Source organism: Filicampus tigris, chromosome 3 (genome assembly GCF_054856515.1).
Source record: "Filicampus tigris isolate MCC_2025a chromosome 3, RoL_Ftig_1.0, whole genome shotgun sequence".
NCBI lineage: Eukaryota > Metazoa > Chordata > Actinopteri > Syngnathiformes > Syngnathidae > Filicampus > Filicampus tigris.
The window spans coordinates 22,763,472-22,785,719 of record NC_141219.1 but is presented as its reverse complement, the minus strand read 5'-3'; the positions used below and the strand labels follow the sequence as shown (position 1 = coordinate 22,785,719).

The following is a 22,248-nucleotide window of genomic DNA, read 5'->3' as shown; positions in this document are numbered from 1 at the left end:
AGGGCATGACAAAAGTCCAATTCAACTACTTGTAAGTCAATGTTTCATCAAAAGAGTTGTGAAACAATTTTATTAAGGTCGAATTCTTGCCTAGTTCTGCTTTAACTGACCGTTTATGCTCCAGTGACAAAATGTCCTCTTTGCTTCCCTAGTCTCCTCTCACCTTCGTTTCTTCATCCCGCTGCCGTATACTGGCGCCTCTCTCACTACCAACGTGACTTTCTCTAAACACACAAACAAACTGAATTACAGTTTACTATAGCAAAAAATCCCGGCATAAAAAGAAAGACCACCAGTGCACCCAATCAGATGGTGGTGCTGCCAGGGCAAAGAGAGGACAGTTCTCCCTGTTTCTTTTCAACTGCTTTCATGTGTCCTCTCATTCTTCCAGGGCACTGCAGCTCCTCCTTCCACTTCTCTCATCCGCCACCCCTTCCCTCCTCCTTTCGGTCTCTGCTAGGTGCAGCATGCATGTGAGCGTGTGCGAGGCAGCAGAGCCGCCTGTGTGTTTACATATCAGCCTATCAGTGCTGCTGGATTTAGCGCATCTGTAGAGGACGGAGGCATTTTGCGGATGCCCCAACTGACAAGGGAATATCATCGCTACATACACAACATTCACCTTGAGCTTTTAGATCTGAGCCCGTCTTGTTTGCTGCATCCCCATCTCCATGCTTTTGGAGGCATTTCGAATTTCCTTGGCAACATGGAGCTGCTTGAATTAGAATTCTCTGCATGACAGTCCTGGTAAGTACTCTGTCTCTGTGGTGGGCTTTGGGCTCTGAGGTATTGGATCAGATTTAATATGGTGCAGTGGTGGTGCCATGTGATAGCCAGTGAGCAAATTGATCTCGGGAATAAAATTAGTAGGTAGCGGCAGAGATGGAGGGAGGGAGAGAGGAGGACGGTCTACTGAGGAGGGTTTCATGTCTCATTTGTGCTTTGTCATCCAAAAGGATTTTATTTGTTTTGTACTGTATGCAACATGCACAACACACAGTTGTGTAGTCCGAGAGTCGGTATCCAAATAATGGTAGGCTACGAATTACTATAATTTAGCTACTGTATGTACACAGAGGGATACCTACAGTATCCTGTATTTTTTTTAATTCATAATCACAGATGAAGGTGTAAGGCTGAGCACTGCCTGTTTTTCTGTTGTACCAGGGAGGTTGTTGATGCTTACCAAGCTTACTACTCATTAACATTCGTGTTCCTTCAAATGCCAGTAAACTCTGCCAGAATCACACTTAATTTATTCAGTGCTACCTTTTGCTGTTGGCTGATTTGCCACAGGTCATATCAATGGGTGGCAGTAGAGGTTGGGAGCTCTGGCTTAGGGGAAGGGGGGTAGACTTTGATGATTTATGCAGGCCAAACGAATGAGCTCTTAAATTTTAAATCCTACTGCACATCATATTTGCATAAGCATAACCGTGGCTGCAACACTCCAGCAAGGAGACAGCTACTCTCCCTTTTTTAACATTGCATAATCAACTCATGCAGACCTAACAGTATTGGAGTCAAACGTCTGCTCTGCTCTTGTCACAGCTATCTTGCCCTGTCGTTAATTGGGATGATTGGTTTGAATAATTCCTATGTAAATTATTTATGCCGGTCACTAGTTACATGTGTGCTGCTCATTATGATTTCAGTGGACAATCACGAACAGCATAGGTTTTGCCTGGCAATCCTTGTTCGAATCAGTTTGTCGTATTACCATGTCAAATGTATTCCTAATCTTCCCCGATTGACCACAAAGTAGACAGTATTGCCTTATTGGTAAAAATAGATACAAAACTGGGCCCTAAATAAAAGTGGATATCATGAGAGGGAGTGTTGAGTGACAACACAACTCTGTAATAACACATGGTTAAATCAAATAAATATCAAATATGACAGCATATAAAATCAGATGAATCGCATTTAATTGTAAATAATATTTAAAGTACTATTATTACATTTATTTTTACGATTTGATACGTTTTCTTTATGGTGAGTGCATTCTCTTTTGAAACTTGAATGAATTAACAAAACTGAATATTAACACTGCTTAATGTAAATCTCTTCTCTTGAGCAAGGAAAAATGCTTAGACTCACTAGCGTCTCCATTCAACCTAGCGTGCATGTTTTTGGAAAGTGGGAAGAAACCGGAGAACCTGGAGAAAACGCACACAGGCACAGGTAGAACATGCAACCTCCACACAAGAAGGCTCGAGCCCTGGTCCTGCACTCTGAGGCGGATGTGCTAGCCAGTTGCCCACCGCGCCACCCGCAGACATAATTTATAAGCGTAATTATTAACACAAACAAATATTTTCAATGCGGAATTTGTTCAGAGTCTCTGATTCAATTCTGACTCTCTGTAGAGAATACAATAAAGAAATACAGGATGGGGTGGGAATTCCAGAATAAATGAAAAAGAACCATTGAACACTATTGTGTGTGTGTGTTTTTCACAACGCTTGTTAAAGTCTAATGTAGCAGTACAAAGGATTCTGAACAATAGTTTTGTTTGTTTTACAAGGATCAAATGTGCATAATTAGCGACAGCATACTGCAATGTTCTTCACAAATTCTCCCGGGTCCTTAGTGAAAACTACAAATGGAGAATACATTCCCATCTGATTTATGCATTTTCAATTATTTTTCAATGAATGTACTGGAGGAGTAGAATCACCCTTAAGTTGCACACATATTTATTTTCATTTCCTGATTGCTGGATGGAGCCAGTGTCGAGAAATCCTGCAGACTGAAGGCCCCCTGGAACAAATGCAATATTGAATGCAATCACCCATTAATGTATGCCCTAATACGTTTTGAGGATCCCACTTACCCTCCTTATATCAACCCTAGCTAAAAAAAGGAGAACATCCTGGATTGCATCCTAATATTGTGTTAACATGAGACAAGCGTGACAAGCAGTGACTGCCAGGCACACTAGGCCCTATTTTGGTGCCAAGCGCGAGTCTATTGCAAAGTGCAGGCTAACAGTGCACATGGGTGGCATTTTCTTTCTTTTAATATTTTCATAGATGGGTATTTGCGCCATTGTGGGAGTGAACACAGCTGACTTACTTAAAGGAAGTGAAAGTGCCTTTAAGTAATTCTCTTTAAATTTAATGCAGGAGAATGTCTTTGACATTGAGGGAGCAGAAGTAGACTCGCTGGGGCATAAGATCGAAGTGCAAAAAGTATATTTGTAAGGAACTGCAAGCAGAACTACACTTGCTGATAATGCTAAGTTAGCCAAGGTGATCACAGATCACCACTGTGAAGTGGGCATTTGGAGCTTCCGCCCTGATCGCTCTGTGCCGTGTGTGACTCGGCTACAAAGCTGTGCCGCGGCCCACGAGTGTTTTGCTAAATATAATAAAGTTCATAATGATAATAATGAGTTTAATTAATTGATTGCCACAATGATTTAGAGGGTTCTATGCATGCTGTCAGAGCTGGGCATCAGCCCTCCGTCCCATATTCTAAAGAATATGGGACACATGTCATTGCGTCTCTCATCACACCCTTTTGTTTTTTATTGTTTCCTTACTCGACCGCGTGTCAGGAGTGTGGCACCTGCATGTAACGCGGTAAAGTCCGTTTTCGACGCCTGTTGGCTGACTCCGACCGACTGGGACCACGTGGGTCGATTGAATATGCAAGACGGAAACCGGGGACGGAGGGTCGCTGCCCAGCTCTACACGCTGTTGTCATATTTATAATACGATGACATCCACCACACATACTGTATTAGCAGAGCACAGAATCTGTCTTCTTATGCTACGTTCACACCAAACACGGATGATGCGTTTGAAATGGAGTCAATGTAGTTTGCGTCGACGGGCACGGTTGCGTGCGGGGCGGTGCAAATGATGCGTTTGGAGCGGCGGGACGCGGAGCGAAGCGCCGAAAAGCCGTCCATCCGCCCCATTCGTTGGGTATTCCACCTCGCGGCAGCCAATCAGCATAAGGCATACTACGTCTCACACACAGCCAAACAGCGTCCTGTTGACTCGGCGGCTTTTTTTTTTTTTTACAGTTCTTGAACTTTACAAAGACAGCAATATTGTTAGCATTAGCATAGTTTGTCGGCCATTTGATTGCGACGTTGAAAAATGCTGTCAGTCTACTACACCTCCCCTCTCCGCTGTGATGGAACGATCGGCTGCAGCATTCAAGATTCAAATTTCCCACGGTCAAACGCAAGCGAATCAAGCGACTCTGAATGCTTCATCCACGTTTGCTGTGAACGTAGCATTACACCTTGATCAAATTCACCAAAATTGCGTTACACCACAACTTAGACCTGCCTTTAGCTGGTCTAAAGTGTAGTGTAATTTCTGCCACCAAATTGTGAGGTGCGCTGTGAGCATGTAAAAAAAAAAACGTCCTCGGTCCAGCATGGCACAGCACATCTGCTAAATCCCAAACACTGGAAACTAGACTTACAATGGCATGAAAATTAAGATATGCCAGTTTTTACGCCGAGTGCGCGTGCGTTATCTACATAAAACAGGGGGTGTGCATTGTTGATATGGTGAGGTGACCATGAAGGGAGGTATGCCACTGGATACTCAAATGTGCGTTAAAGGATGTATTCAGAGAATGAAATTGCTGCTGTTCTGTGCCAACCTTCTTTTCACCAAATATGAATGCAAAAGGTCAGTAAAAGAAGAGTGTGGCTATGTGTTATATTAAAAATTAGGGCTGTTTTTACTGTATAATCACAATATTGCACATCTTAACTGACCATATAATATAGCCTGATTTCCTGTTATTTTCTGTCTACATCCCTATGTGGCAGTTGTAATTCTGTAAGTCTGGCACTACTGCCCTAGTTTTCATCAGTGGAAAAAATCTTGAATGATTAATAATTACTGTGAGGTATTCCCAAATCTTGATGGGGCCAACAACTAATTAAAGTTGCCCAGTGGATTCTTGATTCCATTATTCACTGTTGACGCCAAATCTGATGTACTGTGTTGCTTTCCCAAAATGTACTGTTTTCTACAGTTTCTTGCAATCATGCATTTTGAGGCAAATAAACCAAAGGGCAACCACTATGTCCTCGTGGTTTCTACAGATGTCATTCAGGTTGTCTGATGTCTGTCCAATTGTAAAAGTGCTAATAGCGCTGTTGATTGTAACTGTCAAGTGTTTACAACTCTGTCTGCAGGTTTCAATCTTTTTTTCCCATCAGGGTGAGTCCCTCTAGCTCTCACTGACCACACCATATAAAACCATGGGCAGAACAAAGGCTTCCAGCATGGAGAAACCTGCTCCTTAATTTTCTGCGTTTCCACTGTGAAGAAAATTTGTAGACAGAATTGTAATGTATTTGGTTAAAAGAAATGTTGACTTTCCCACAATTTTAAAAGAATTGTGTATTGTATATGCATTTGTTTTCACAAATACATTTACATTTACAATTTGCAGTTGTCTTGATCACTTGTTTAGGACATGCTCTCATTGAAATACCCCAAATATCGAAAATACCCCAAATATCAAAAATCACACGTCTCTCTGTCATTTCTCCTTGTGCCCACACCTCCTCATGGTTACACAGAATAGTGCCTTTTGCATTAGCTTTTCAGACACGGAGCCCTATTTTCGTAGCCAGGTGTACATGCGCTGGGCGTAAAAACTGGAGTATCTTTTTTTTCATGCGTTTTTTTCGTGAAGTCTATATTACTGTGTTTGGGAATTTGGCAGACCAACCGAGTTGCACCTCACTGGGACTTCCGGTGGAGTGAGGGCCTTTTCAATTACATGCCCCCAATGCACCTGACAAGTTGGTGACAGAATGTAGACCAGCTAAAAGCAGGTCTAAGTTGTGGCGCAGGTGGTGCAACGCGATATTGGTGGATTTGATCGAGGGGCAGACAGACAGATGCTGAGCTCCGCGGACGTGTGTGGTGGATGTCATCGTATTACATTAAAAAATATGACAACGGTGTGTATTGATCCCTCAGAATCAATGAAAAAATCAATTAATTGGACAACTTATTACCATCATCTTAAATATAATAAAACACCCTTCCGAGGCTGCAGCATAGCTATGTGTTGCACTTGGATGCACTAGATGGTGGTCTCCAAGTGCCCACTGCAAAGTGGACGACTTTTCATCATTCGCAAGTGGAGCACTTATTGCAGTTCCTTGTGAGTATTTGCGTCAATCTCATGGATGGGCTCCAGCAAGTCCTTCCTCTCCTGCGCTGAATTTAAAGGGAATGAGGGGAGCCACTTCCTTTGGATGACAAACCAAGTCGTCTGTGGTCGCTTCCACAATGGAGCATCCTGCCCCACTACTCTAACTGTGCCCATCCCCCAAAACACCGACAGAAAGAAAACAGACTGTGCTTTGTGCTTGACTTTTGCTGGGCATGAAAACATTATCACGTATCCCATAATTCCCTGCACTAAATAGAGTCAAGGCCATTTTGGCAAGGTAGAAAACTTGTCACTAATCTGGGGGCGAGCAATCTACAGGACACCAAAAGAAGAACCAATTAAGTCGTCGCGCTGGTGTTTGGGATGACGGCTCCTCCGGCCTGCAGGTCGCTCTTGCTCACCAGCGCTGAGGTTGTGCGAGTGAGCGACCTATCTCGTGTGTCCGTTCTACAGCGAGGCCGAGACGCCCAGCGTTGGCATCCCCTCCTCACCCACGGCCATTCCGGGCATTGAAAATTGTCATAGTATATGGTACGGGTGTGTGATTGGTCCGAGGATGCCACAATGACATGGTTGACTGACAAATAAAGAAATGACAGAATAATGTGGAATTTAATGCCTTCCGATAGAGTGGACTTTGTTTACTTCAGCTGCAAGTGAATGACTTCAACAAGCGGCAGAATAATATGAATCTACTCGACTATACGACTTCTGATAGGCCGTCTCCAGAGCTGGGCATTTTACTAAAGAATTTCGGTCCGTTTATCGCCTTGCGCCGTCCGTCTATCTGCCATTTTGTCAGGCCGGACCAAATAGTAATCGCCTATAGGCCAATCCGCCTATTGTTTTAAATGGGCTTCCGTTGGCGTTTTTGACTACCAACTTCCACAAACTACTTGACTTCCATAGGACCTTGGTCTTAAGACCAGGTTAGCCCATTGGTCAAGGCAGCCCTGCAGGGTGACCCGAATAAGGACAAGTTCTATACAAAAAGGAAGGGATGGATGCAGCAACAAAAATGTATTTTGATGGAATAGATGTTACAATTGAATTCAGTTTGTGGATATTCACAATATGGAGGATCTAGGACAGGTCACACTTTTACTGGACAACAATCCCTTACAGTATGAGTTGAGTTGCAGTGATTAAAAACCACAGTATTTCTTTGATTCTGCACCAAGCTTTTTTACCATGCGTGCGGTGAATAATCATTATGATCAATCTATGTGTTCTGCTGGTGCGAGACTGGGCTTGCAGACCTGTGCAGTTAAAAATGCATAAAATGAGGATCTGTGTTGAGAATAAGCAAATAAACAAATGAATAACAAATATAAATAGATAATAGGTATCCAGTTCCTACCTATCTAGCTATTTTATTGCATTATCTCAAAATGCAGGTCAATTTCTATTTGGTTTCCCCACTTGAAAATAATGGAAATACAAAGAATGCTTCCTAGGGTCAAAATGCTCCCATCATAAACCCTTGTTAAATGTACAATCATCTTCTAACACATCCTAACACATACCTTATGGTGAAAACTGTTTGAGTCTGCTTCCTGTGTAATTTCTTGTTTACAAAATATGCTTCTTCTGATCATTTATAATCCTTAGATGCTGTCTGAGGTGAATTATTGTGAGATTTTCAGAGTTGAGGGAATTCAGAGTTATACTCTTTCAGGTAACTCGAATTTAGAAGCGCCAGCATATTTTAAAATTGTTTCACGTGCATAAGAGTTGTTCACAATGATATGAAGAAGAGTCAACAGCTAACAGTTTAGAACGAATGAAAACATGGAAGGTGATTGAAGGACTTTATTCTCGCGATGTCAATACAATATACTTCGTTATTGTTGTGGAAGGTGTGATCCTTTCCAGCAAGAACACCTATGCACACAGCAGTGCTTTATGTTCTGCATCAATATAACAGCTCAGGTATACAGTTCTGAAGGTCTGATTTGTGATTTCCCAGCTGCATTCTAAAGGGCATTTACGTGCTATATAACACCTAATGAATGATGGTTATTCATTAGTATATATTTTCTAAATAAACTACTCATTATTGCATTGTTTTATATTTCTGTGTGGAATACGGAAACAATATTTGGTTGCTATTAATGTATGCCTCATAAAGTCACTGGAGAGCTGTGTTTCTTTAATGTTGAGAACATTCACCGCTGAACAAGTGTGCATTAGGTCTCTCCTAGTCATCAAATCACAATTCTTTGGATACATTTCATATTCGTTTATAGCGATTGAATTGAAGACATTGTTTTTCTGTGTTATTTGGCATTACTAAAGTTTTGTCAGTAAATTTAAAGGTTATGATAAAAAGCCACTGCTAGTAAACTTTTTTTGCCTGTACTTTATTTTACGACAGATTTTTACATTTCCACTGGCACATTGGACTTTTGTCTTGTGCGTATATGAAATCAACAGTGAAAAGGAAGTTGCAATTCTATTGTAACGTCTCACCCTTATAAGCTCTGAATGAATGAAGCATAATCTTTCAATGCCTTGCTATTCTAAAAGTGGGATGGTAGACAATACTGTATGTACACTAGGGAAAAAAGTCTACATATGCATGCAAAGATTTATGATTTATCAAATATTTTAAAACATGAAGCCAGAAAAAATAGTTTCTTCCATTCTGTCTTCTTCTAATCTTTTTATCAATTTCCGACGGGCATCCAGTTCTTGGTATGTCACTGCTGTGCCATATTTTCTGCACTTAACCTGTTTTCACTGTGTTACATGATATATTTAATACCATGGACATTGGTTTGTATTTTTCTCATGACTGATACCTTTGAACAATGAAATGTCTCTGATGCTGTGAAAGTGCTCTGCGGACCATGTATTGTGCTTTAAGATGCGACAACACAAATGTCAGGATGTCAGAATTTGATTGGACACAGCCACAGCCCCACTCATAAAAGGACATGCACATTTGTGAAACCACATTATCTCAGTTGTTTATTTTTACTTTGTCTCCCAAAAATATGTTTCATGTTTTAATTTGAGTTGTAGCTACAGGTTGTAGGTTATATTCACATTGGATAAAGCTTTGGAATGATTGATTCTGGTCTTTTTAACCTGTCATTTGAACAAGGTGTCTACACACTTTTGAAAACCACTATACACCAGTGCCTTGAGATTTGGATTTTCGAGATACTTGCTGTTGTTCAGTTGATTTGTTGTTTTGACTTGCATGCATAAATTTAAGATACAAGCAATGTATCATCTCAACTCATGTCACAACAAGCATCAGTTTGGCAATTCTTCAAAAAGGGTGCTTTACGCCTTTTTATTGCTACTACCAGTTGCAATTTATTGTCAAACGAAACATTAAACAAAATATAACTACCCATTGTGCATTTAACCAACCAGCATTATGTTATCTTAGGAAACTATTTGGTGCAACTACCAGATGGGCTAACAAACAGCATTAGTATCATAGTGTTATACCCTTTGATGCAATGGATACATGAACACAAACGGTGGAGCAACACTGTAGACATAGGCATATATTCTTCATTCTCTGCATGTGAAGATCTGCGGATATGACTGTGGCTAACTTCGCTTGGTGATGTCTCCATGTACTGTGCATGTGTATGGCTGCATTACACTGCACTCAAGAGGCCAAGGCACACACTCTAGAAGGAGCAGCCTTGAATTGAAGCAAAAAATGTGGCAAAATCAGTTTAATTCTTTACATCATTACGGTATGCTTTTATAAAACATGAGTTTATAGAGTGCTGTTTTCATTAAAAAAAAGAAAAAAAAATGGGGATTTTTGTATTTTGGAAAGCTGGGATGAATTAATGACACTTCAGAGACTAATGAAAACAGTCATGGCGTGGGAAAAAATCTACTGATGTTCTTCCCCTATACACCCATTCTAAGAAAGAGAAAATACATACTGGTGTATGGAGGGATATATTGAGAGCTAACATTGATTTTCTGTCAATTAGTAGAACAAAATAGCAATACTTTAAAAATTCATCTTAAAATGGTTGACAACCACTTATGAGATGTTGGTCATATTTAAAGGGGTTATCTGATGAATTTCCTTTTCTACGTTGTGACTCAAGGTCAAAACAAAGTGGTGTTATTGTGAGATATGTGCTGTAGGGCCAGATAGCTCCTCATTCCTTCCAAGACTCTACATCATAAATCATGCATGTGCTCTGGTAGAAAATCACAACAGCATTTGCATTCATTTGCTTTGGATTAGCAAAAGCAAGGGTCTTGTCATGCTCATTCATATTTCTGTCTTGACACAATGAAATCATAATGTGTCGACAAGATAAACATGTCACTGCGTTTATGCGCACAATGGCTCAGCAATATTATTTTTCATCTAACGCCTTATTCATTAACAAAAAAGGCTCACTGTGTATTGCGGACTAATGGAATTTTGATGCTCCTTTGAGTAAAATGACCATCAAAGAAGATGTTAAAGTGGCATTTGTTATTAGCTTGCTAGTCTTTATTTTGTGACTGATTTAACAGTGCACCATACACACAGAATGTTTGTGTTGTGCATATTTAAAATCGGGCGGCATGGTGGAGGACTGGTTAGCACATCCGCCTCGCAGTGCAGAGGTTGTGGGCTTGAATACGGACCCGGCCTTCCTGTGTGGGGTTTGCATGTTCTCCCAGTGCCTGCATGGGATTTCTTCGGGTACTCCGGTTTCCTCCCACATCCCAAAAACATGCATGATGGTAGGTTAATTGGACACTCAAAATTGCCCCTAGGTGTGAATGTTTGTTTGTCTCTGTGTGCTCTGCGATTGGCTGGCAACCAGTTCAGGTTGTCCTTGAGTCAGCTGGGAGAGGCTCCAGCATGCCCACGACCCTTCTGAGGATAAGCGGTTTAGATAATGGATATTTAAAATCAAGAGGCAGCTTTTATTCTTTTATAAAATGTTAGACAAATTAAAGCTGCTTCCTGTCCTGTGATGAGGTATAATTTATCTATGTTTAATGGTGCAATCTTTCTTGTCCTTACTATTATCAACTTTGATATCTAAATGTGGGATGGTAGATTTTTAAAAAAGCTTTTAAAATCACCACATATGTACAGTTCATTACTTTGGAATTTTTTTGGAATGCTCACAGAATGATTATGCATGAAAGCTGAGCAAATTATGGCCCATGTCTATGATTCACATTTTCATTGTTGGTATTAAAATATCGGTCAATTTCAATTCCCAGATACATTTGCTTCACATAGTGCTTTTCCATAAAGTCAACCCAAACATATTTTTTTCAAGAATATGTTCTATGCAGGCCCACTAGTTGAAACACGGCATTCTGATTAATATTGCGTTTGTGGAATATGAGTTAGCAAAAACCACCCGTTTTTAGCCATCTCAGGGGGCGGCCATTTTATCACTTTTGCCGACTGAAAATTACATCACAGTTGCTCAGGGCTCAGGTAATGACAAATCACGGCTCAGCTTCAGAAAACAGGTGAGCTGGAGTGATCCAGCCAAAGTGTGCGCATTCGCGGCTTGTGATTTGAAGACGCGAGGCAGCTCGGAGCTACAAGAACTCATGTGAATTGCACGCCACGTTGGCCATTGACGCTTCATGCGTATCGCAATAATGTGCGAGTGCGAGTTTATTTCTATCCTCGTCCACCCCTCAACTCTTTTTTTCTGTTTCTCCGTAGGTTCGCAGTAGGATGGTCTCTGCTGAGGCAGGGGGGCACAGCTACTTAGTGGCGTGCTGGCAGCCCATCCTAGTCCTGATGCTGGGAACCGTCCTCTCTGGCTCAACCACCGGCTGCCCTTCCCGATGTGACTGCAATGCCCAAGAACGATCGGTCGTGTGCCATCGAAGACGATTGGCTACTTTCCCCGAAGGTATCCCCACTGAAACAAAGCTCCTTGATCTGAGCAAGAATCGTCTAAAACTTCTTGGGCCAGAGGAATTTATCAACTACCCACAGCTGGAGGAGCTCCAGCTGAATGAAAACATCATTTCGTCAATCGAGTCGGGGGCTTTTAGCAACCTCATGAATCTACGGAATCTGGGGTTGCGCAACAACCAGTTGAAGCTCATTCAGCTTGGGGTGTTCACAGGCCTGAACAACCTTACCCAGCTGGATATTAGTGAGAACAAAATTGTCATTCTGCTGGACTACATGTTCCAGGAGCTCTACAACTTGAGGGTACTGGAAGTCGGTGACAATGACCTCGTTTTCATCTCACCACGATCGTTTCATGGCCTCAGCAATCTTGAAACCCTCAACATTGAGGGTTACAAGCTGTCCTCGGTGCCCACTGATGCCCTGAGCCATCTGCACAACCTGCTGTCACTTCGATTACGGTATCTGAACGTCACTGCCATTAGGGATTACTCATTTAAGCGGCTGTATAGGCTACGAGTACTAGAAATATCACAAATGCCTTCCCTGGATACCATGACCCCCAAATGCTTGTTTGGAATCAACTTGACATCTTTAGCAATCACAAATTGTAATCTTACTGCCATCCCTTACGAAGCTATCAGTCACCTAAGGTATTTACGCTTTCTAAACCTGTCTTTTAATCCCATTGTTGCTGTCGAAGGGAACCAACTTCACAATCTACAAAAGCTCCAGGCTTTTCATTTAGCTGGTGGCAGATTAATTGCCATTGAGCCTTACTCTTTCCGAGGACTAAATCATCTGCACATTCTCAATGTTTCTAGTAATAGATTGAGCACCCTGGAGGAGTCTGCCTTCCACTCAGTGGGTAATTTGGAAACACTGGCTTTGCATGACAACCCTTTGGCCTGCGACTGTCGCCTCCTCTGGGTTTTCCGCCGGCGCTGGAGGTTAAACTTTAATAGACAGCAGCCCATCTGTGCGTCACCTGCTGTGGTGCAGGGAAAGGAGTTTAAGGACTTCCCAGATATCCTGCCTTCTGATTATTTCATCTGTCACAAATCTAAGATTGTGGATGACAAGGTTCAAGAGAGCCATGTGGATGAAGGAACTACAGTCAGTTTTACTTGCCAAGCTGAGGGTGAGCCTGTCCCTGTCATCATGTGGCTGTCTCCTAAGAAAGAATACATCACCACCAAAACTGTGGGATCAAGACTTTCTGTGTCTGATGACGGCAGACTCGAGGTTCGATATGCCCAAATCCAAGACAATGGGACCTACTTGTGTATTGCAAGCAATGCAGCAGGCAATGACACAAAAGTTGCTCATCTTTTTGTACATAGCTACTCTCCTAATTGGCCTCATCAACCAAACAAGACATTTGCCTTCATTTTCAACCAACCCAGCGATGAAGGTGCAAATGTGACCCGGACCACAATTCCGTTTCCATTTGATGTAAAGACCCTCATTATTGCAACCACAATGGGGTTCATCTCGTTCCTTGGCGTTGTACTCTTCTGTCTTGTAATCCTGTTCCTCTGGAGCAGAGGGAAAGACAACACAAAACCAAGCATAGAGGTTGAGTACGTGCCACGCAAAGAAGAAACAGAAGAGGCCAGTCCACCTGAGACACCCATACAATTCAACATGAAAATCATGTGAACCATAAAAGTACGATAGACTTATGAACTCCAGTTAGGGTACACTCTATCTTTGCTTCAAATGTGTACTTTGAGTGATAGTAATTACACAGTTGCACAAACATCATGATCCTGTGTACTTTTTCTTTTCTTTCTTTTTTCTTTTCTCTTTTTACAAAAAGCCTTTGAACGTAATCATTGCATAACTGTAAACACTGTACTGGCAATACTCTTGTATGTTAACATGCACACATACCGGATACCTGCATGTAACCACATTATGGTACTTGACAATAATAAGCACAAGTGAGTCTCCACACAAATTAACAAAATTTTGAATAATACGGAAGCGCGGAACTGCCAGTGTGGAGTAAATATTTTTGACTGGCAAATACAGTAAATTCGAATGTATTTGTAAGTACGTATGTAGGCTACGTACTTGTATGCTAAATGCTAAAAACGTAGCATTTTTTCCCATATTGCCACGGGGTATTGAATTGTGCACGGCCAAGTGAAAAAATAAAATGCTACTCTTTTAGCATTTGGTCTACCAATATTGTCATAAGTAACTTTGTTCATTCATAATTTGCATTTTATTCATAATTTTAAACGCCATTTTTTTCCCATAATGCCACAGATTATTGCCCTCCGCAGTTCCAAAAAAAATTATACCAACATTATAAAATCCATCCATCCATTATCTGAACCGCTTATCCTCACTAGGGTTACGCGGGCGTACTGGATCTCAGCTGTCTCTGGGCAGTAGGTGGGGCACACCTTGAACTGGTAGCAAGCCAATCGCAGGGCACAAACAATCACACCTATGGACAATTTAGTGTTCAAATAACCCACCATGCATGTTTTTAGAATGTGGGAGGAAACCGGAGTACCCAGAGAAAACACACGAAGGCACGTGGGAGAACACTCCAACTCTACACAGGAAGGCAGGAGCCTGTAATCGAACTCACGACCGGTGCACTGTGAGGCTAATGTGAAAACAGTCTTCCACCGTGCCGCCCTACATTATACCAATACAAAAATTAAGTAAACATTACTCATTCGTAATTTTTATGATTTATTACGTCTGCAATGCATGAAGGAATTTTTTCCCATTTTGCCACAGGGTATGTGCATGCACAAGACAATACCCTGTGGCATTATGGGAATAAAATGCCCAACCAAAATCATATATTGCAAGACATAAAAACAAAACCATAAATAAAATGCATTTTTTTTTTTTTTAGATTTACCCAGTCAAAAATGTTTAGTCCAAATTGGAAGGTCCATGCTTCCGTAGAATACAGTCTGATTACATCCAGGCAAAATGTTATTGATGATACGGGAATAGCCTACTCTTTTTATCAGCTCAAACTAAGCAAAGATAAGCTCTCATTCAGATGTATAAAGCACAATATTCCTATGAAACCCCATCGATGTACGCTTAAATGTGCCTCCTGTCCCATCACACCACCTATCAATTACTGTAATAATACAGACATTATTTCATGAAAAAAGAATATTCCATTCATGAATTCTTAATATTAAATTAGGGCCATGGTGTAATATTTTAAAACTGGAATGCTGTCAGAGGATGTCGTTTGTATTTTTGAAGAAATACACTCCTTCATTTCATGATTTTGTTAACAGGGACATATCATGAAGCTGTGTCCGTCTAACAACCATGCATATTTGTTTATTTGTAAATTGTGTTTACTATTGAACAGATAACTCAAAATGTATCTAGAGTCAAGCTGAATATTTGACTGTGACTTTCAAACACTGTGTTTTCTCAGTACTGAAATAAGTTACATTTATTCTGCTTTAATGGTAAAGGGAGACAAATACAATTGTCATTTTCCTTAATTTGGTTACATTACATTCTAATAAATAGTGTGCATGTTAACACACTAAGAAGAGCAAGAGGCCAGTATGTGATCTTTTCTGCCGACGAAGAAAATATATCAGATATTTTGACATGTTCAGCTAAATGTTTTTTGTTTCCAAGTATTTTGTTCTTTCTTTGCAATGCTTTTCATGGATGGGATTTAAGAAAATTATATAACCTCCATTTCAGATTATGTCTTCAAGAAATACATTTGATGTACCGGTACCCTTTTCAAAAGAGAAAGCAGGTATATATTTTTTGGAGTATGTAAAAGTTGTTCAAAAAGCAGCAAAAGAGTAGTACAGTGTGTAACCAATTTGAAAATAATTATAATTTTTTGATATAGTTATATTGGGAATACTAGCTATGTGTTTTTCAAAAAGTGAGTAAAGCTTTAATCCTTACACTTGCTATTTTTTCTAAATGCAAATGCATTGGGAGACCACGCATATGAAGACAAATGTATAAAATGTGTAATTTCTTTGCAGTACACTGTGTTGCAAAGTGTTTTACTGTACGCAGTACAGATACACACCGGACGGAATCCTTACATCTCCAAAACCATGACTTTTAAGGAAACCCCAGAAATGTTCATTGTAAATGAGCGATGGTTCTCAACAGACCTACCCAGTTAAATAAAGGTTAAACAAACAAACAAACACAAAAATGCAATGTTGAGCCATTAATGTTGCATCGCTAGACATCAAGATATTTTCAACACTTTAGAATGGTCATTATTTGTAAAAAACAACAGAATGACCGATGGTATGGATTTGTGGGGGAAATAAAATACATAATTTACCAAATATAGACATAGGTTTCGATCCGACACTGAGGATAGACTAAATGACTCATGTTCAATAAGAACAATCTTGTTATAATTTCTGAGAAAAGTTTTGCATATTGTCACTGTCCTGTGAAAAACACTTATCTCCAATTTTGGAAACTTTTTTATTTTTCCACTTTAATGCGATGTCTTTAATGTGGAAACATGATTCATGTAAAAATAAGAAAATGAAAAAAAATGGAGATAAGTGTTATTCACATGACAGCGATGATGTGCTGTTTCTACTGTATATTCAAATCACTGATAGCAACCCCGGAAGTTTGATAATTAGTATCCCAAGTGATCTTAATTTATCAGAAATTACTTAAATGTCAGGGTGCAAACAGTGAAAACTTTTCTAGCCCTCTAGAACCCCCTTTACAATGCATAACTGTCATTAAAATGTGAATAGGTCGTTGGTAGAAAGCAGTTTAATCACTAAATACAATTCAGAATGTGTCGTTTGCTGTTTGAATCTCGCGCCCCCTCATCTTCGGCTTTTTCCGGAGATGTGACGCCACAGTAGCCGGAGGATTCAGTGACTACTAATCATGAACGGTTTAATGACGCCGTCTTTTGTCGGCTCATGTGTGTCAAAATCCTCTCATTCCAAAACATCGCTCGCCATTGAATGTGCTGTGTTTGTAGCGCATGGAAATTGTACAGTCTACGTGTAGCGAGCGGTTTAGCTATACCACGTCACTTCCGGTGGCTAGAGCCACGATTCCTCGAGATTCCATGAGGTTCGGAAACACTCGGAATGGGCAAGTAAAATCTATTTTCTAATCGATCTGTGGTTGACAACTTGCAGGAAGTGACTTGTACGTATTATAAAACCTATTACCAATGAGAATATGATTTTTAACAGACTCTGAAAAATGTTTGCACCCTGACCTTTAAAGGGGAAGTCAACCCAAACATATGTTATTCAAGAATATGTTCTATGCAAGCCCAAGTTGAAACAAGGCATTCTGATAAATATTGCATTTGCGGAATAAGGGTTAATCCACTCGTTTTTAGCCATCTCTGGGGGCGGCCATTTTTTCATTTCTGTCAACTGAAAATGGCATCACAACTACCCAAGGCTCAGGTAACAACCAATCACGGCTGACCTGTTATCTGAAGCTGAGCCGCGATTGGCCGTTACCTGAGCCTTGGGTAGTTGTGATGTCATTTTCAGTTGACAGAAACATGCTGAGATGGCTAAAAACGGGTGGAATTTGCTGTTTAACTCATATTCCACAAACGCAATATTAATCCGAATGACATGTTTCAACTAGTGGGCCTGCTGGGAACATATTCTTGAAAAAAATATGTTTGGGTTTTTTTCCTCTTTAAAGTGGTTGTTTCACCTTAAGCAAAGTCACAATTGAGGAAAAGTGCCGAATAGACTAATCTCTTGCACACAAAATGAAAACACTGGACATCTAAAAGAATCATCCTTGGACTGGATTGTTAAATAATTTGTGTGTGACTGAAAGGGCAAACACGTTTGTTCCGATAAAGGCAAGTGATGAAGAGTATCTGTCAGGCAAATGCATATTAAGAGAGCAGCTATTGTAAAAGTCACTTGTGAGCAGCAAGCATGTATTGGAAGTGGATGTTGTCTCTGGAGCTCATTGCAGGGTCCTCCAAAGTCTTGCAGTCAGAAACTGTATTTCGACCACCACTAACCAATTTCACAAGGTGAAAAGTTTACAATAGGCTCAGAAAATGCAGTACATGAAAACTAATTTTCAAATTATTTTATTCACTGACGAATGCCTTGCTACTTTGGATTGTCCAAAAGAAGATGGAATTCTGTAACATCAGCGAGGAGGTAGTGCAGTGAGGTTTTGAGGTGGAATAATGGGTCGTTTGGGATGCCTGAAAGTGTCAAACTGACGTCAGCAAAATATGTGATGTTTCTAACCGATCATTTTCAGTACAGAAGAACCGTGCCAGGGTGAAACCACTTTTGAGGCCATATGGAGCATCTACAATCTATGCAGTATACCTTCCAAACATGAGATCTGGGAGGTGTATTACATATATACAATACAGTGTATACATATACATACAGTATATATATATATATATATATATATATATATATATATATATATATATATATATATATATATATATATATATATATATATATGTGTGTGTGTGTGTGTGTGTGTTTAATAACTTGGAACATTGCATTAAAAAAACACTTTAGCTTCAATCAAATCCAGAATATTCTATCAGATAATATAAACAAAATGATGCCATTTTTAAGGCCAATGTTTTATGTTCACCATTCAATTTTTTTAACTGTGTTCTTTTGGGTCATTATCATGTTGGCTACGGTCATGACCAGTGGCTGAGACCAAGCTTTCTGATTTTAGCACTACATTTTTTTGCATAAATGCTTCAGGAGACTGTCCTGAACGAACCAGGAGACATTTTAGCAAGTTACATCAGCTCTATGTTTACAGAAACAACATTTAAGCATTCACAGAAAAGAACATTCTGCAAAAACATGCAAGAGGCTCAGGAGTGTCCTGATGTTGCACAGATTGTCTTTAAACTGTGTAGGGTGAAATAAAATTTCAAGACTATAAAGGCAACTTCTGCAACTAAGTGTGCTGACTAATGTCAGAAAGCTTTGGCTCAGCAGGTCATGGGCCGTCCAACTGTATAATGACCCAGATGCGCAGCTGAAAACACCAAAGAATGGCGAGGAACAAAACCTTGGGCTATTTTGAAGAACCCTGACCTAAATCACATTTAGCATCTGTGGAAGGAGCTGAAACATGCAGCATGAAGACGGCATCCGTCAAGCCTGAGACTGACAGGAGAGTTAGAGTCATTTGTCAGAAGACATGCATTCACTGAATTGAAGCCACAGTACACTGTCAAGACAATTTGGAAACACTTCTCATAGTATCGTTTGGGCCTATTTGGTAGACACAATTGATCACCATCATATAAGAATACTAGTTTGAGAATAGTTCAAGAGGTAGCGTTGTCTTTTTCTGAAGATATGATGCCCTTGATATGTATGTTTCAACAAGACAACATCCCTAAAATCACGGCGGGCAACCAGTATTTCGACAAAAATGTTGTTTCTGAGCTGAAATTATACAGTCAGAGGAATTGTAGAATGTAGTCCAATTGTACTGAGTTGGAATACCAGTTCACAAGTGCCACGAGATGGTTGACTCCATGCAACAATGATGTGAAGCAGTTTTCAAAAACAGAAGTTTTAGCTGCTTGTTTGTTTCTGTAACTCACAAAAAAGCATTTTGTTGTTTATGTATTACCGTAAATGTTTGCATTTGTAAAGAAAAAATGCACACACTCCTTTTGAACAGGCAAGTAGTTCCCTTTCTTTCCTTTCTGTAAAGACTGTTGTTATACTTTGGTTTGGAATATAATATGCAGTTGCCAATGCCTCTGCGTGTATAGAAATAAAAGTTACTATGAGGATTCTGCACTTTACTCACTTTTGTAAACACACAGTATTGTCACAAATAAGCCGAGGTGGACATTTTACTAAAGTTTGCCGCTCCGTCATTCGTCAGCAGACTGGGTACCTGTCTGTCATCCGTCCATCCGTCATTTTTTTTCAATGCAAAACCAACTGTAATCGTCTGTCGGTCAGTCAGCCATTATTTTAACCATGCTTCCATCACATCAAAGGTCCACCAGTCCGTCAATCCGGAGAAAAAAAGAGAAAAATCCAACAGATGAAAAATCCATCCATCCATCCATCCTTTATCTGAACCGATTTGATTAAAATGGTCAATGGAGTGAGTGCACTATCTACATCATACTGTGTCTGTTTCTGCTAAAACAGCATTACACTCACATACATTTGACATTTCATACAGCCTACACTTATTTGCCAATCTATTGAACTGTTAAATGGGAGCCTGCTGCTGCTTTAACTTTAAAAGTCTTATTTCAAAGTTTTGCTCACCATAACCAGAATCCCATGTCACACCATTGCCAAAGATACAATCCTGGTGGATTAAAATGCTTCCTTGTCCATGAACAAACCTTTTCTTTTGACTTCACATCATCTTTTTCTTCTTATTATTTTTCTTCTTCCTCCGTCTTTTAGTAGTTTGCAAACAACCTTGGGTGCATTACTGCCACCTTCTACATGGAGTGTGGGGCTTCAAAATACCGTTTCACAACCTCCTAATCCTTCTCTGATGATTCTCTCTTTGGTGCATACCGCTAACTGCGGTACATGTACAGTCAAAGCAGTGTGGGTGTCTTTCTGTTTCTCATTAGCAAATCAGACGTCTGTCAATGATGGTCTTTGAAGTCAAAAAGTGATCCTAAGCATGTGTCTTCTTACAAGAATATTAAAGTTTTTCAAAAACATTAAGGACAATAATATGGTCAAACGAACTTTCAAGTAACAGCGCTCTAATATAATGCATGAACTCCCACGTCAAAAAAGCCCACAAACATGATTTGGGTTAAAAGGTTCTTTTCATAAAATTCATTAAAAAATGAATCATTCTGTAGTGACTGTTGCATTCTTATTCATTAATCTAGATTCAATAAATTTTGATGAGGTCAGGATCTCAGGCTCGTGAGATGGTTTTACAAATGTAAATTACTCCTTAAATCTATACACCCTTATAACTGCTGGGTTAAAAATAAACCATTTTTAAAGGTGCAGTTACAGTTCAACATGTAAATTTGAGTATGGTATGGTAATGCGAATTTAGAACACATGAATAAAATACAGCGTTCCCTCACTTTTCATGGGTGATACGTTCCTGTCATACAATGCTCCCCCTAACCCTAATCTTACAACCAAAAGCTTTTACAGTGCATACCCAGAGATGGGCATTCCGTCCCAGGGACGGACGGACGCCCATTTTGGGGACGGAGAATGAGAATTTTTTTTTTTTTAAAGGACGGACTAAGCAAGGATGGAAGTGGGTTGTCATCCATCCTTGGGGCAGCAGGGGGGGCGAACTGACGGAATGTAAAGACGGAAGGGCTTTCAAAGGACGAAGACGGACAGGGTCGGAGGACGATTATTTTTATGAACAAGGGCGGAGGGACGATGATGGAAGGTTGCCCAGCTCGCGAATGGAGACCAGAGGATGGACCGGCGAAATATGGTAAAGTGCCCATCTGTGTGCATACGTACTGTACGAGTGAATGTTCACACCCGTCGGTATCATTTTGTACAATGCAGCTAGCCAAAAGCATCAATTCACCATGGTCTGCTTGGTATTATTTGGGCTCATTAAAGCCTCATTAGAGGTAGACCCTCCCCTCCCATTTGGAGTAGTGGTCACACAAGGTCAAATAAAGCACCTTGTGAATTACTCTGTGGCAGACAAAAAAACGGAATATCTGATGATGTATAAAATGCAGACAATGTGTTTTTTTTCTAAACGGAGTGCTGTGTCTTTTCCCAAGCTGACCATTTAAAGTCTGGGCAGTAGAGAAACAACACGGTTTTATTGGGCAATAAGGGACCACGAGTCAGCACAAAAACTATATTGAACGTTAACCGTCGTATGATGTGCTCATTCATTACTCATGTTGCAACACAGAGCTTTATTAAAGTGCCCACAGAAACGCTAATTGGTAGTTGGGGGTGGTATGTGTGTGTGCAAGGTTTCTACCTATATGTGGCTAGAAATACTTTGGAGTCAAAAGACAGTGTCCCTTCTACATGTTATTTATTTTATTTTATTTTTTTTGACAAAGACATTGCCGATGTCTGAAATGTATTTGTGCTAAGAAAAACTGTTTGCAAGGTTTAAAACTATTTGTGAATGTTTGGCGAACGTGAACTTTTGTGAAGGTCTGCACGCTTGAATGAACCCCGACGAAAAATCAACATTTG

The 22,248-nt window shown here is 40.2% G+C and overlaps 1 protein-coding gene across 1 annotated transcript; it reads left to right on the top strand.

Moving 5' to 3' along the window:
* The first annotated feature begins 441 nt into the window (after positions 1–441).
* Positions 442–17,364, top strand: lingo1b (leucine rich repeat and Ig domain containing 1b). The gene is made up of 2 exons (XM_086026791.1): positions 442–747; positions 11,846–17,364. Exons 1-2 carry the CDS (start codon positions 736–738, stop codon positions 13,703–13,705), a joined length of 1,872 nt encoding a protein of 623 aa, XP_085882917.1. The 5' UTR covers positions 442–735; the 3' UTR covers positions 13,706–17,364.
* Positions 17,365–22,248: the final 4,884 nt, after the last annotated feature.